General features: G+C 40.3%; 1 protein-coding gene across 3 annotated transcripts in view; it reads left to right on the top strand.

Moving 5' to 3' along the window:
* Zc3h12c (zinc finger CCCH-type containing 12C) overlaps positions 1–15,992 on the top strand; it is a 60,938-nt gene extending 44,946 nt beyond the window's left edge. For all 3 annotated transcript variants that reach the window (XM_052760335.1, XM_052760339.1, XM_052760337.1), the window contains exons 4-6: positions 4,924–5,158; positions 7,944–8,050; positions 8,606–15,992. In XM_052760335.1, the coding sequence (XP_052616295.1) occupies positions 4,924–5,158; positions 7,944–8,050; positions 8,606–10,002 (1,739 nt within the window). In that variant the 3' untranslated portion in view covers positions 10,003–15,992. The remainder of the gene's footprint in view (positions 1–4,923; positions 5,159–7,943; positions 8,051–8,605) is intronic.
* The last annotated feature ends 320 nt before the right edge of the window (positions 15,993–16,312 follow it).

Genomic DNA, 16,312 nt, shown 5'->3' with positions numbered 1-16,312 from the left:
ACCATGCATTCTCTTGCTTTTCTCTCATAGATGACCATGCACTCTCTTGTTTCCCTCTCAGAATTGACCATGCACTCTCTTGCTCCTCACTCACTCATAGATGACCATGCACTCTCTTGCTTCTCTCTCAGAGATGACCATGCACTCTCTTGGCCCCCTTGCGTTTGCCTCTCTCTTTGCTGTTTTCTCTTCTTCTCTTGCACCGCGCCCCCTCCTTCTCCCCCCTCACTACTTTCAGCTGATGATTCTGGCTGTTCTGTCCCTCATATCTACAGTAAAAACTCTCCCCTCAACCATACCTTGGAGGGTCATGTCCTCATTTATACAGACCCCTTGTAGCTATGTGAAACTACAGAGTGGAATGCCTGTGTGGTCCAGCAAAAAGAATCAAAGTGTTGAAATAACTCTAGAAAAAAATACTTGCTTAGATTGTTCTTACCTTATGCCCTAGAACAATAAACGTTACATAGGTGAGGAATTAGTTGTCAGAATTAAACCGTCAAAGATTACAGTCTTCGAGGTGGGAAGGAAACCGCCTTTCTAAATTTAGAGATTTCAGAAGTGATATGAAGGAAAAATTGACGTAATTAACGCAAACTTCAGTCTCAGTCTTTTGGTAGACTCCCTTAAGTACCTACTGATTACATTTTAAAATACACTAAGAATTCATGCCCTTAACATGAAGAATCCACACCCATTGAGAAACGCAGAGCTGTTTCTAACATATAAGGAGTAAAGTGCTTGGAATAAACAATTCACAAGAACCAAAAGAGGAGAAAGAGTCCAACCTCAGTAGTTAAACCATACAACTCTAAACAACCACTACTTTCCATCTATCAAATTCACATTGAAAGCCAATATTCAATAACCAGACAGTGGTGGCGCACGCCTTTAATCCCAGCACTCGGGAGACAGAGTCAGGCGGATCTCTGTGAGTTCGAGGCCAGCCTGGGCTAAAAGCGAGTTCCAAGACAGGCACCGAAACTACACAGAGAAACCCTGTCTCGGAAGAAAAAAAAAAAAAGCTAACATTCAGATCTTTGAGGAAGCCACTCTTACACTCAGGGAGTACAAATCACCACAGCCACACTTGCTTCTTTTTATCTTAAAATGTTGACACAGTAGTTCCTGCTCCATTCAAAGTTTCTGGAATTTGAGTCAAGTAAGGTCTACTGTGATCTAAAAATATTAAATGGAAGCTTCCAGAAATAAACAGGCCATAAATTTAAAATTGCACAGTGCTTTGAGTCATGTGATGAAATACAGTGTTATCCTGCTCTGTCCCATCCAGGAAAGGTATCTTCCCTTTGTCCAGCATCTCCAGCCTTAGGTGCTCCTCCATGCCCCTAACCATTACCTGGTAGCCCTCTTGGGGAAGCAGATTGTCTATTGCAGTGCTTATGCATAAAGTAACCCTTACTTTATTTAACAATAGCTCAAAGCTAAAGGGTTATATTAGCAATTTGGGTATTGACACAGAAAAGCTGTAAAGTACACTCTTGAAGTGAAAAGGTAGAACTTCTCAAGTTTATAAAGAAGGGAAAAGTATATGCTGAGAAATATGTTATATGTTAACAGTATATTGTTAGAATTGTTCCATTTTTGTGATGGTTCATTTTATGTCAACTGGACACCAGCTAGCTTCATTTGGGAACAGGGAACCTCAGTTAAGAAAATGCCCCGACTAGATTAACCAGTTGGCAAACCTATGGAGCGCTTCCTTGACTGATAATTGATGTGGAAGGGCAGTACCACCTGGGCTGGGATGCTGTAAACAAGCCTGCTGGTCAACTATGAGGAACATGGAGCAAACCAGTGAGCAGCAATCCTCTATGGCTTCCCTGGGACAGTGGCCTGTATACTGTGAGATGAAATAAACCCTTCCTCCCAAGTTGTTTTTCTTCATGGTGTTTATCAACAGGAGGAAAACCAAGACATGTTTTTATAAGTTAATTTTGCTGTGCCTTATTTATAAATTGAGTTTTAGCATAGATATGTATGTAAAGGAATATATATGTGTATATATATATATATTATAATATACATGATTTTATACTGTCCGTGTTTTCACTTGTAACTGGGGGTGGGGTGTCTTGGAGTTTTTCCTAGTGAATAGGGGGCAGGAATTACTGTGCTCTTAGATTTTCACATTCCACTTTAAGGAATGAGTCCCAAGAAAATAAGAAGGGATATATATAGGTGAAGGTTTAGAACCAAAAATTCAATGTAGTATTATTTTCAATAGAAGGAAAATGAAAACCAATTGTATATTCATTAAAAGAATAGTTCAGTAAATTAGAACATCCCTCAATGGTAGAATATTTAGGCAGAATTTTTTTTTGATGTGTGTGTCTGTGTGGGGGGGTGTTCTCACCCCTGTCTGCACATCTGGTGGCAGAGGTCAACACTGGGTGTCCTCCTCTATTGTTTGCTGCCTTCTAGCTTATCTAGAGGCTTGACTGGCAAGCCACTGAGCTACTGTGTCTGTGTCCTCTGTCTGTGTTTCCTCAGCGCTGGACTCGTAAATACATGCCACCATGCCCATCTTTTATATGGTTACAGGGATCTGAACTGCTGGAGATTTGAACTCAGGTCTTCATTGTGAACCAAACATTTCGCTCACTTAACCATCTCCCCAGCCCATAGATAGAAATTTTTTTTTAGAGAATATAGTATTATATAAAACTCATGCTTTTTATTATATATGTATGTATATAAATTTCTGCTTTTTATTGTTTTTTCCTGTATATATTTTATATATGCATACATATATGTACATATCAACAGAAAATATGCCAAAATGTTAAATAACCTCTTAAGTTGTGTTTTTATGGGATGTTCATTTCTGCCTATTTCATAAGTACCTTAAAATACTTTGATAAGCAGTGGTAGGGTACAGTAAATTAAACTAAAATGAAAAGACAGCAGCTGGGCATGGGGACACACATCTGCAGTACCAGAATTTGGGGGGGTTAAAACAGGAGGATCTCAGGTTTGCCTGGACTACTTAGCAAGGCCCTATCTGAAAAAGAAAATAAAGGAAAATAAGAGTGATGTTGAATTATGCAGATGACTTTTGTACTTCTTGAGGAAGGGAAAGTATGAGATCAAGAAGGGAAATAAGAATCTACTGGTTCGTGCATGGCTGAGTCCCAGGGAAAAGTCCCAACATGCCGGGCCCCAGAAGACATCAGAATGCAGCTTACTTTGTATGATGCTGGAATGGTAGTCATAGTCTTTCAAGTGTTTTCCTTCCCAAAGTAATAATTTTCTTGACTGAAGCCCTCAGCCACATAATCTCTGGTGAATGGAATAGTTCAGTATTCTTTGACTGGGTCTAAATAAATAAATCATACATTAAAATTCAGAGTCATGGGTTCAAACTAGCACTTTTGCTAATCTCCTTTTCACTTAGCAAATACTTAACATGTACTGGCTATGTTAACTTATTAGCTATAGACTAAACTTGTATTTTTAAGGTGGAATTATCTACGTGTCATCCTAAGAAGTTTTTTCAACCTTACAAGCTGTTTCATAAGTGCAAATTAAACAAGTGATGGTGACTTAGGCTGCTGCCTTTACTCTGTCAGCTTCTTCAGTGAGGTTCAAAGCAAACAACCATTGTTCAGGAAATAAAGGCCCATGAGTTACTCGGGAGCAAGATACAGGGAATGAGCTAGAAACTTCAGAGTATGCACCCTTTTGTGGTTCCTTTATCCGTCCATTCCATAGACATTCATTGAGTAGCTACTAATGTGTTTCATGTACTGGATGGATACCGAGCCCAATGAGACAGGGCACTGTCCTGTCATAACTATAGCATGCTGGATTCTATTATTGAATCCGGCCTGTAGGGTTTGTGCTAATTTTCTGTGAATTTGAAAGAGCTCGACAATTGCATATGATTGAAATATATTCATGTTAGGTTAAAGAACAAAGTCCATGGGTGGAGGGGAGCTTCCTGGCACCACCTCTCCGTATGTTAACTCCTTTACTCCTTACAGCCTGCCCATTGCATTTCAGAAACAAAGAAGCAGGTTCAGTGAGATTGGGATTTCCTCATGTGAACTGGAGAAAACCTTGAGTTTTATGCATGATTGCTTATTCTGACACCCACATTTCTCCCACTAGTCCATTCTTAACTTCAGTGACCACTAGGTAACAGGTAGTAACTATCTGTAGACTCTTTGGTGGGTTTTTGGAAATTATTAACTGACATTTGTTACCGCCTTTCAGAGGACAGGATGCAGAACATGGTGCTATGTTTGTCCCAGCACTTCTGACCCACTGCCTTTGTTCCCGTGAACCTGTGTTTCCAAATGGTTCTTCGGCTTCCTTCATTACAACTTCAGATTCTCTCACCATCACATCTTCTATTTAGAAAAACAAAACTGTAAAACACACCCACAGATGAGAGGAAAGTGCCTGTTGCTCAAAACCGAACCAGCCTAGCAGCTTGGTGTGATTGTCCCTGTGGTGCAGTGCCTCAGGAGCTGGAGCGTCACGCTAGTGCTGTGACTGTAGCTCTTCTGACTGATGTTTCTAAAGGATGGTTGAGAGTTCTAGATTACGCTCTGCCCCTCAACTGGGAGTTGTCATCTCTGCGCTCCAGCTCCTGTGAAACCTCTCCAGGAAGCTGGAGTGAGGACTCAGTGGTTCAGAGCACCTGTTCTTGTAGAGAACTCGGGTTCAAGTCCCAGCACCCAGATGGCACTCAGTCATCTGTAACAACAGTTCCGTGGCATCTAAGAATCTTGTCTGACCTCTATGGGTACCACACACACACATACACCAACCTACATCAAGCAACACACTCGTATCCATAAAATAAATACTTTTTCTTAAAAACATTCTCATTGTATGAAAGTCATCAGTATTTAATTATGTATCTACTCCTGAATTTCTACCCTGTTGTTATTGCAGACCAGGAAATTCTGCGGAAACTAGAGAAGGAAAAAATCCTGGTCTTTACACCTTCACGGCGCGTCCAGGGCAGGCGAGTGGTGTGCTATGATGACCGGTTCATCGTGAAGCTGGCTTTTGAGTCTGATGGTATAATTGTGTCCAATGATAACTACAGAGATTTGGCAAATGAGAAACCGGAATGGAAGAAGTTCATAGATGAGCGGTTATTAATGTATTCCTTTGTCAATGACAAGTAAGTAAGCCAGCTGTCCGTAGCAGCCACAGTACTAGCCTTCCCATTTTGCCACTGACCAGACCTGAGACTGGTGTCTTCTCACCACCAGTCTCCCATTAGTTCTGATGGGAGCCAAAACTGAACGCTATAGAAGGACAAGTGTGAGCTTTGTGCCCCTCCCCGAGTTGCTTTCACAGGACTGAGGCCAAAGAAGGTTCTTAGACTCTGTCTGAGGGACCTGGCTGACAGAACCATCTATCCTGCGCCCCCCATCCCCTGCCAGTGCCTGTCAAGTCAACTTAGAGCATGATAGCTTACTAAACACACACATGTTAAAAGTTGTGTTACCGAGCCGGGCGGTGGTGGCGCACGCCTTTAATCCCAGCACTCGGGAGGCAGAGCCAGGTGGATCTCTGTGAGTTCGAGGCCAGCCTGGGCTACCAAGTGAGTTCCAGGAAAAGGCGCAAAGCTACACAGAGAAACCCTGTCTCGAAAAACCAAAAAAAAAAAAAAGTTGTGTTACCAAGGAAGACTGTGGTCATGATCACAGCCTTCAACTTGATAAAGGGACAAGTGATATAAACAGGCACAAGTTATAAGACGTAAATATATTTCCAACCATGGAAGACGTTTACCTATTGTTAATGTAAACCCCAAAAGAGTTTTCTACCTGATTAACTCACAAAAATATGAACACTTGTGCTATTAAAGATGCGTAAACACTGGAGCTGGAGAGATGACTCAACAGTTAAGAGCATTGGCTGCTTTTCTTGAAGACCTAGGTTCAATTCTCAGCACCCACATGGCAGTTCACAACCATCTGTAACTCCAGTTCCAGGGGATCTAGCACCTTCTCCTGACCTTCCTGAGCACTGCATATACATGCCGCACAGACATGCAGGCAAACACCCATACACAGGAAAATAAGGAAGTTTAAAAAATTTAAATGCGTGAAAAGTGTTGTACGATTTAGCAAAAGTGAGCAAAAGCTTCAAAAATATGTTTACACCCTCAACCTTGCATTATTCCTTAGAATATATTAATGAGGAAAAAAGAAAGATCAAATGAGCTAATTTCTGTATTTAGAATTACAGGATTCCAAGGCGACTAAGCACACATAGAAAAATCAGTCAAGTATAATGCATCCCTGCTGCAGTATTGCTCAGCGATTCACTGAGAAATGTGGACAGTGGCTGTGTTGGCACACGGCTATGATCTCAGCATTATACAGGCTGAGACAGGAGAATAACAAGTTCAAGGCCACTTGGGCTGCATAGTGACACTGTCAAAAGTGGAGGGAAGAAACATGGAAATAGCTTTATGTAGCAATGCTGGGGATGGAATATGTGGCTAGTCACATGCTCTACCACTGAACTACATCCCTAACCCCTCGTTTTTTACGGAACATTGCCATTTTGCTTTTGTAATAGTAACACTATTTGCTAAGTGTTTTCTTTAGCCATTTTGATTGTTCTTCATTGAGTTTTTATATTGTGCACATTCTCATTTTGTAGGTAAACACTTGGGGTTATTTTAAGTTAGAACAAGGATGTAACAAGTATTAGCATTTATTTCTGTGCATGATATGAATTCTTCTTTCCTCCATTTGATACTCAGTCCAATGATAAGCTGTGTCCTTAGATTTCGTTCCTTCTCTTAGTAGTAGGGGTCAAAGCCAGGACCTCACATGTGCATGCTAGGCAAGCATACTGCCACACTGAGTTACCACCTTACAGCTTTTGTTTCTAAGTGTTTTTGAGGAAGGGTTTTATTTAGGCTGACCTTGAACTCATTCTACAGCTTACGGTCCTGTTGCCTTAACCTCCTCGAGGCCCTCTGCCAAGTAACTAGGATTTCAGATCTGTGACATCATACCTGATTGATTGATTCTCTCTGTAGCTCTGGTTGTCCTGGAAACTCGCTTTGTAGACCAGGCTGGCCTCGAACTCACAAAGATCTGCCTGCCTCTGCCTCCTGAGTGTTAGGATTAAAGGTGTGTGCCAGCACTGCCTGGCTCAGATCTGATCTTAAAAAACCATTTTTCTTAAGATGAGATCTTGTTCTGTTATCTAAGCTGGCCTCAGAGGCTTGCCCTCCTACCTCAGGCAGCTGGGCTCACAGGCGTGCTCTGCCTCCTTACTTTTTCCATTTCGGCTGAGAAGCCATTGCTATAATGGGAAGAGAGCAGACTTCAGAGTCATGTATAATTGAATCCTGACTTTGTCATTGGATGTTAGACACAATGTGACTTAGTTCATCTGAGCCTAAATTAGAACTCTTGATTGGTCTGTAAAATGGAGCTTGAACTTGGGAATGAAGTGGCGTGTGCAGCACATCTGGCAATAGTGGCAGCAAGTGAGTCTCTTGTCCTCACTGCTGTCCCTCCCCCTTCCCTGCTCAGCTGCTCCACTCCCCCCCAACACACACGCACACACACACGCACACGCACATGCACACGCACACGCACGTGCACGCCCTTGGAAAACTGGTGTTCCTAAATGCTCTGGTAATCATTTTTCAAATCCTTTCAAGCATCCCAAGACTGCGAAGAAGAAGAAGAAAATAAAAAGCATTGTTAGGACATGCTGTCTCAACATTGATGAAATTAAAACAGATACAGGTTCAGGAGAAAGCTGCACTTTATAGGAAAACTTGATGTAAAGTTTGGGTTTCTTTAATCTTACACATATTAGCCAAGATACTGGGATTAAAATTTCAAAGAAAATAGAATGAGTGACTATATCACTGGGATTAGATTAACCTTCTTCTGGGGTGTCATTTTTTATTATTGTCTCTGTGACAGGTTCATGCCCCCTGATGACCCGCTTGGAAGACATGGCCCAAGTCTAGATAATTTTCTAAGGAAGAAACCCATTGTTCCTGAGCACAAAAAGCAACCTTGTCCATATGGTAACTGTCCTTATGAATACTTTACGTGTACTTTTAGAGCACAATATACTGTTAAACTTTGGCTAATATAAATAAACATTGAAAAATCTCAGATGGTATACTATGTGGTTCTTTTGATTATAATTAAATTTAAGAAAGTGTGTTAGTCTGTTTTTACCTATTTGGGTTCAATATATGAATTTCTCTGAGTGACAATATGGTCAGAAAATAGTGGTAATTCTGTTGGAAGTTAGTTTTTATGGGAATGAAACTTGGCAATTCTTCTATCTAGATACAAATCAGAGAAGCATAGCTTTATCATGTTACAGCAGTATAGTTGCTCTTGATAGCAGAATTTCCCACACAGTTGTAAAGACCTGGAAGAGAAAAGGCAGATATGAGAGTTTCCTCAGTGCTCTTCATAGTAAGCAAGGAGACCGAAGAGCGTGAGGAACAGACTAAGACTCAGCCCGCCTGCCATTTCTGCCTTTTTTGTCAGGAGCAGATAGGCGTGCTTCACTAACTGTGCAGGATCTCGTGGTGTGCTCCTTTGCCTAACTGACTCTATCTCCCTAGGAAAGAAGTGTACCTACGGACACAAGTGCAAATATTACCACCCAGAAAGGGGCAGTCAGCCGCAGCGGTCAGTAGCTGATGAACTGCGTGCCATGTCTAGAAACACAGCCGCCAAAACCACAAATGAAGGAGGACTGGTGAAGAGCAACAGTGTTCCTTGTAGCACCAAGGTTGATAGCACTTCGGACGGTAAGCGAGGTGCTCCAAAGAGGCAGTCAGACCCGAGCATAAGGACTCACGTCTACCAAGACATAGAGGAAAAGCTTCCCACCAAAAACAAATTGGAAACCAGGTCTGTACCTTCCTTAGTTAGTATACCGGCTACTTCTACTGCAAAACCCCAAAGCACTACATCTTTAAGCAATGGCCTTCCATCTGGAGTTCATTTCCCACCTCAGGATCAAAGACCACAGGGGCAGTACCCTCCAATGATGATGGCAACCAAAAATCATGGAACGCCAATGCCTTATGAACAGTATCCAAAATGTGACTCTCCTGTGGACATTGGATATTATTCCATGTTGAATGCATATTCCAATCTGAGTATCTCAGGCCCCCGAAGTCCTGAAAGGCGTTTCTCATTAGACACTGATTATCGAGTCAATTCTGTAGCTTCAGACTGCAGCAGTGAGGGGAGCCTGAGCTGTGGGAGCAGCGACTCCTATGTGGGGTACAATGAGCGCTCCTATGTCAGCTCTCCTGACCCACAGCTGGAGGAGAATCTCAAGTGTCAGCACATGCACCCTCAAAGCCGCCTTAACTCCCAGCCCTTCCTGCAGAATTTCCACGACCCCTTAACCAGAGTGCAAAGTTACAGTCACGAAGAACCAAAGTTCCATCACAAGCCTCCTCTTCCACACTTGGCTATGCATCTGCAGCACCCTGCTGTGGGTGCCCGGTCCAGCTGTCCCGGGGATTACCCCTCTCCACCAAGCTCTGCACACTCTAAGGCACCACACCTAGGGAGGTCCCTAGTGGCCACAAGAATAGACAGCATTTCTGATTCTCGACTCTATGATAGTTCTCCTTCAAGACAAAGAAAGCCTTACTCACGCCAGGAAGGCCTAGGAAGCTGGGATAGGCCAAGCTACGGGATGGATGCGTATGGCTATCGGCAGACTTACTCTTTACCTGATAACTCCACACCCCCGTGCTATGAGTCATTCACCTTCCAGAGCCTGCCTGAGCAGCAGGAGCCCACCTGGCGAGTCCTGTACTGTGGAATGCCACAAGATCCTCCGAGGTACCAGGACAACCGAGAGAAGATTTATATCAATTTGTGCAACATCTTCCCACCTGACCTTGTAAGGCTCGTCATGAAAAGGAATCCTCATATGACAGATGCCCAGCAGCTTGCTGCAGCCATCTTAGTTGAAAAATCTCAGCTGGGTTATTGAAAAGATGATGCATCTTTGTGGTGTTGAGTAGTTTTTTGTTCAGCTCAGATGCTGAGGGAGGTTTGCTACAATAGCACATGTGATCTCCTTCTCAGCAAGGAGGTTATATAGTATCCATTTATGTGAACTACTGTATCATGGAATCTGTATGGAACCCCACTTGGTGGACGGATCACGGGATTGCTTTACATTCAAACTCTTTTTTAAACATTTCCTTTTTAAAGCTATACACTTGGCTGGAAGTTTCTCCAGTTTGATTTAATAGATGTATCTGTGATCTTTGATATTCCTCTTTGGTGCATCAGGGGTTTATATGCAGCACTTTTTATCCTTGTTTCCTGTCTTATTAACTTGGTGTTTGTCTGTCAACTGCAAGCAATTGCAGTACCTTCAAAATGTGGAGGTACTGGACTAGACCTAGCAAACTATTTCCTCAAGCCAAGCTTAACTAGAATCCTTTACGGCTTTTTAAGTTATTTTTATTTGGGGAAAGTGGGCTTCTTTGTGCTATAATCATTATTTATAGAAACAAAGATATACTACAGCACTGACTTTATATTTTAAACAAAATGTAAGTTACCAGTTATATTAAAATGGGTAATAGTATATATTAGAATGATTTTCAGTATGGCACTTTTTATTATTTTATTTTTGTTTGGATGTTTCCTGTTAAGAAAAGTAGTTAATTTTAAATGGTCAGTTTAAAAGAAAGCAGATGCAATCAATGGAAAAAATATTTCCATTTCCTTTTTTATGAATAAGGCAAAAGCCTTAACTATTACAGGTTAAAGCTTTGTTTTCCAGCTAAAATGTGCTTCTTGACAGTAGAAATGAGATGACTGAAGCCCTGGCTTTCCATTAACGTGTGTTTTGATGTCTGTCTTTCTGTGGGAGGCACAATACTGGATGAATAACCCTTTCACAGTTCTTGCCTGTTTTTAATGAATCTAAGTATTCTCAATGCAACTTTTCTATTTAATACACTCTAGCTTTCCTGCTATTTATCAAGGCTGGCCTGAGGTGGTCTGATGATGTGTTGAGGATATGCAACATTTATTGATACTGCACTATAGAAATGGCAATGGAGGACATGTAAATGGTAACTTAAATTTTTTGTAAGATATTGTATATTTTCCATTTTCCTGAAGGTAGTTTTTTGGGGGGCCTACTATATTAATAAAGGCCAGACTCTTGCCACAAATAGTGTAGTTTTAGATACAGACTAAAGTCTGTTCTAGTATTAGTAAGGGATATTTCTGGTTGCAAAGTCATGGGTTATGCTTGCTGTAGTGACATTTCTGAGGATTGGAAGATGGGTTATGATCAGTGCAGACAGTGTTGTGCTGGACAGAACTTGACTCTGAATCACTTCGTGTAAAGGACAAGTCCAGCTCTGGTCTGTCATCAGCCTGGATGCTCTGGGCTGGGTGGTCCTGCAGCCTGAGAGAGGCAAAGCCCTGAAAACCAGAAAGTACCTTTTACTGTTGATACAAATTGTATCTTTTTAACAATAAGAACTATTTTGATTTGTAGATCTAGTTAAAAACACAAATGTGTAACTATAATTAGACTTTTGGGCAACATTTTATCCCTTATTTAAATACAAAATTTTAAAGTAAAATTGAAGACTAGAATAGGATAGAAAATAAAACTAACAATTAAGGTAAATAAAGGTGTCTGTCTTAGTTTTATATATTAAAGTATATTAAATAAATTTATTGGCATTTTCTTTCTCCTAAAACTTACCTAGTGTGAACTTATCTTAAAATAAAGGTAAAATGCTGCCTGAAAATAACGTCCAAGCATCTTCGACTAGGATAACATTTTCACTACTTGTGTGACACTGTGTGTTGCATGGAGTAGGATTTGGGTACACAGTAAATGCTTCTAAACGGCATTGTGCATATTAGCATATCCAATAATCTGAACCATGTTCAGCAAACTTAATTCAGGAAAGTGATGTTCTACAGTTACTGCTGTTGTGTTTGAGTGAGTGTGGCGCACATCTTTACCAAGAGTGATGCAGGTGGTGCCACACCAGCCATTCCGAGTGGTGTCTGTCTGAGAGTGGCACCACTGACTTGTGAAACTGTCCTTGACTTTGTCAGTCATTAGCTGAAGGACAGGTGGAATTGTGGAGGCCAAATGGGCGTCAGAAGCAGGGTTGCAGAGGAGGGCTCCTTCCAGCCCGTCTCCCCAGGCAGTGTGCGGCTGGAGTGGGGGTCCCTTCGGGTGAGCAAGTCACTTTTGCTTCATTTTAGCACTGTGATTATTTGGAAATGGGCAAACTTGACTAGAAAGACTTAAGGGAGACCTTAGGGAAGAAGGATATGACTTTTCAGATTTGGCCTTCTAATGATTTTAGCTGACTAGTTACCCTCCTTTTCATCCTTTCTAGAACCCATGCCACTGTCATGGAGTGGGCAGCCCTGAGCCACCCACACCTACGTTTCTCAGTACCATTAGCTGTGTGCTAAGGAAAAGTTTTCTGAGGACAGGAGGACAGTCTGTCCCCTTTAATGAAGCACCAACATTGCTTGCAGAGTTTAACATAATTGGCAGACTTTAGCTACATCCAATTCTCAAATATCTCAAGTAATAAGTAACAGGAGTCCGTTATTAAGCTCATAGCTGATCATAAACCTTAATTTTAGCTAAAGTATTTCTTCCCAATTGCTAATTCCTATTCACCAGATTTTCTAAAATAAATAAATAAACAACCTGAAAATGGTGTGTTAATAAGTAGTAAAAATGTCAGAATTGGTCAGCTGATAAAAAGGACTCAGACTGGAATATTCTGCCCCTGAATATAATAGACAGTTGACTGTACTTCATGCAGTAATTAGCAGTTTGTTTGTCCCTGTGTCTTAGTCCAGAGGGAATAGTACCTAACTGGCCAAAATGGCCCTTAGAATTTCCTCTTTTCTTGCATGTCATACAGATGTTTTCAGTCCCGTTATCCTAATGGGAGTTTGTCACTGACCTAAACAGTGGAAGTAATGGTCACCAGTATAAGATAGTTGACACTGGTGGAAACTTGAATTTTGTCTTTTTATGAAAATACATTTATGAGAATATGTAATATTCCTGAAGAGGGTGTTTTATATATACACACATTTGTTATGAAGTATTAAAAAATGGGGGGGTTGTCTTTTAATGGATAGCATTTTCCTGCTTGAACTATGTTTCTTTGAGTTGTGTGACCAAGTCTAGGGTCTGTTTGACCAATGATAAGATTCAGAACTACTTACATGGAAGGAAACACTTGGTTGGTTTTATTCTTGGTATTTTAAAGATTATTTTGATAATTTTAATAGAATGTGTAATTTTTAAATACACAAAAAGTAGTATTGATTATACAAATGATTATTTAACATGTCTTTTATGGATGTATCTATGTATATAGACAGTAATATATTTATAAAACAAATATACTTTATGTTGTATTTTTTAGTTTATAATAGATGTGAGGAATGTGTGTGTGTATGTATATGTATATGTATGTGTGTATACACATGCACATATGTATCAATGCCTGTCTGCTGTCTGCCTTTCTGTATGTGAAAGCTGAAACCCTTTCCCTGACTTACTGGTATATACCCTAAATTGTATTTGGTTTGTGTTTCTCCTTTTTCTATCCTGTTTCCTTATTCAAGAGAAAATAAGAGGGACAGTTTTCTAGTCTCTCTGTTGCTGGGTGGCTCTTCCATTTTATTAATCTCTAATCCTTAGAGAATGCCTGACATCAAGCAGATTATGGCTGGAGATAATGATTATGTTCCAAATATATTAAAAGTGAAAAATCCAGCTGTAGTGTTAAAGTTTCAGGATACACACCAATGAACAAAATAAAGCATAGAAGACTAGTCACATGTACTTCAGAATGTGAGGAAGCTTTGCGTGTGAAAGCAAAGACATTGTGTTCTAGATGCTTTAGGAATTAAACTCTAGGTGATGTGCCAACAACTCTTTCTGTGTAGGATCTGGTAATAAATAATTCAGGCTTCTCAGAGAATCAAATAGTCTTTTAAAAACTGCTCACCTTTGCCTTTACAGTGTAGAAGCCACAGGCAACATATAGATAAAAATGTGACTTTTTAAAATAAGATTTTATTTACAGAAACAAGCATCAGGTTTTTACCTGTGGGCCATTCCTCAGCCCTGCCCTTAAGGGAGAAAGCCAGACATATTGCGCAGTAAGTTCTGGTGTGTGTTAATATAATGAATACTAGCTGTATCTCAGCAAACATCTAGAGGTAATCGATAGTCACTGGCGTCCTTCAGAAGATGATGTGTGACAGTCATTTCAAAGCACCTTCCTGCGTTTATGCTAAGTTCATCACACCCATCATTTCAAATGTTTCTTGTCTAACCAACAAATCTGCCAAAAGAGTACTGAAATTTTTCTTTGAGCTTTGAGTTTCTATTTATGAATAAGAATCCTTTATTTTTTGTTTTTTAATGGCCTCGTGGACCAAAAAAAAAAAGTCTGTTTTAAAACTTAGCCTATAATTAGCTACAACTTTTTCAAAGATTGTATTTGTCAGTTACATTTTTCTGTTGACTTTGTCTTCTGATACTCACCAGACCTATCCTTCTTTACAAGTGGTTTTAAAGATTAACATACTGTAATTTCACAGTTTAGGGTTTTTCTGTAATATTTAAAACCGAGTAGTCTAACAGCTATAATGAGTGTATTTCTTACATTGTCACTCTTAATAAGAAACATGTATGTCTTCTTTCTCTGTCCAAATGCCTACTATAGAGGTTTTAGATATTCTAGGGACTGCCATGGGAGTGGTGTTCTTATGATCACCTGTGAGTCTGAATTGATTGGAGGTGAACACTGCTGAGCATGCTCATTCCCAGGGCTTCATCCATGGACCACAGCAATAACACTATCTTCATAGGGTTGTTAAATAGCTAGGAAAACCGCCACCCACTTCAGTAGTTACACTGTCTTTTAAAATTGGAGTGCAACTCTGGCTTTCCAGTGTTTATTGTTTCTTCTGTAATGCTCTCACCTCCTTGCCTGTTACTCCTGTTTTGACAACACTGTCATATTTATACGTGACTTTTCCCCTAGAATCCGCAATCCTTCAGATTTAATCACAATGTCAGGTTTTGACCATTTGGCGGTAGAAAATGTCTATGCATGTTTTCATTCTTTATAAACTTGTAAAGTTTCATTTCTTAAACCATGTACTGACTTTCTATCCAGGTATTTCAGGTGAACAACAAGATGTTTCCCAGCAGAGCTTTACCACTCCTCTCTGAAGCAGTTCATGTCTCACAGGAAAAAGAAACCCAATGGTTGTTTTGTAAGCATATACACCCATATTTGTGTGTGTGTGTGTGTGTGTGTGTGTCACACACACACACACACACACACACACACACACACACACACATATATATATTTCCCCTGGGTTTTTTAAATTATAAACTTTTTACCTTCTGTTAAATACCCACAAATGGTCAAATACTACAGACATGGTATACCCTCTCTGTCAGGTTTCTTTTCGCTCCTGACTATAGTTGTATGCTGGTAGAGAACTTCCTTATTGATCCTTCGCTTTTCTTATAGGAAAAATAAAGTAAAGAATATGTTTAGAGCAACCATTTTATAAACATATTATTCTGTTTATCTCTGTCTGTTCTGTGTGTTTCTGTAATGGGATTTTTACAATCCCAAAAGCAGTGGAACCAGCTATATGATTCTCCTGTAGAGGGGGAAATACTAAATAATCCTTTTTCCTATGATAGGTTGTTGTTTCATGAAGAAATTGATCTCATATGACAGCATAGATGCTAAATGAACAAAGTATTTTCCTTCTCTGTTCCCCTGGCTTGCCCGAATTCTGTGGTTAATGACATTGGGCTTCTCTGTAGGATGTGCACATGTTCAGCATCAATGTAAATGTTAGAGCCACAAATAACTCCTATTAAACTGAAATTAAATGTCAAAAATAACTAGTCATGACTCAAAATATGGTGAGAGTGTTTTCTTTCTGTTTGTCTCTAAAGTGTTTTGTTTCTGGTGATTCTGAAATGTCTGGTTGTCTAGCTAAGACTGTGATTGCAGATAAGGACTTTGTCCACTGAGTTTATAGAAAGGCTGGATGATACAGTGTCCTTGTTCTGATGAAGGCCAGCAAGGATTAAAGGGTATTGAGAAGACTTCTCTTGGTGGGGTAGTATGGTACACCAACTTGGGGCACTGATGCATGTGAAGCTTGTTTAGAGACCTTCAAGGTCTCTTCCATGTAGTTAAGCTGGAGTCTAAAAGCAACACAGTCAACATGAGTAA

The sequence above is a fragment of the Peromyscus californicus genome, unplaced genomic scaffold (assembly GCF_007827085.1).
Source record: "Peromyscus californicus insignis strain IS unplaced genomic scaffold, ASM782708v3 Scaffold_11__1_contigs__length_118956290, whole genome shotgun sequence".
NCBI classification, from domain to species: Eukaryota; Metazoa; Chordata; class Mammalia; order Rodentia; family Cricetidae; genus Peromyscus; species Peromyscus californicus.
This window is presented reverse-complemented; position numbering and strand designations above follow the sequence as displayed.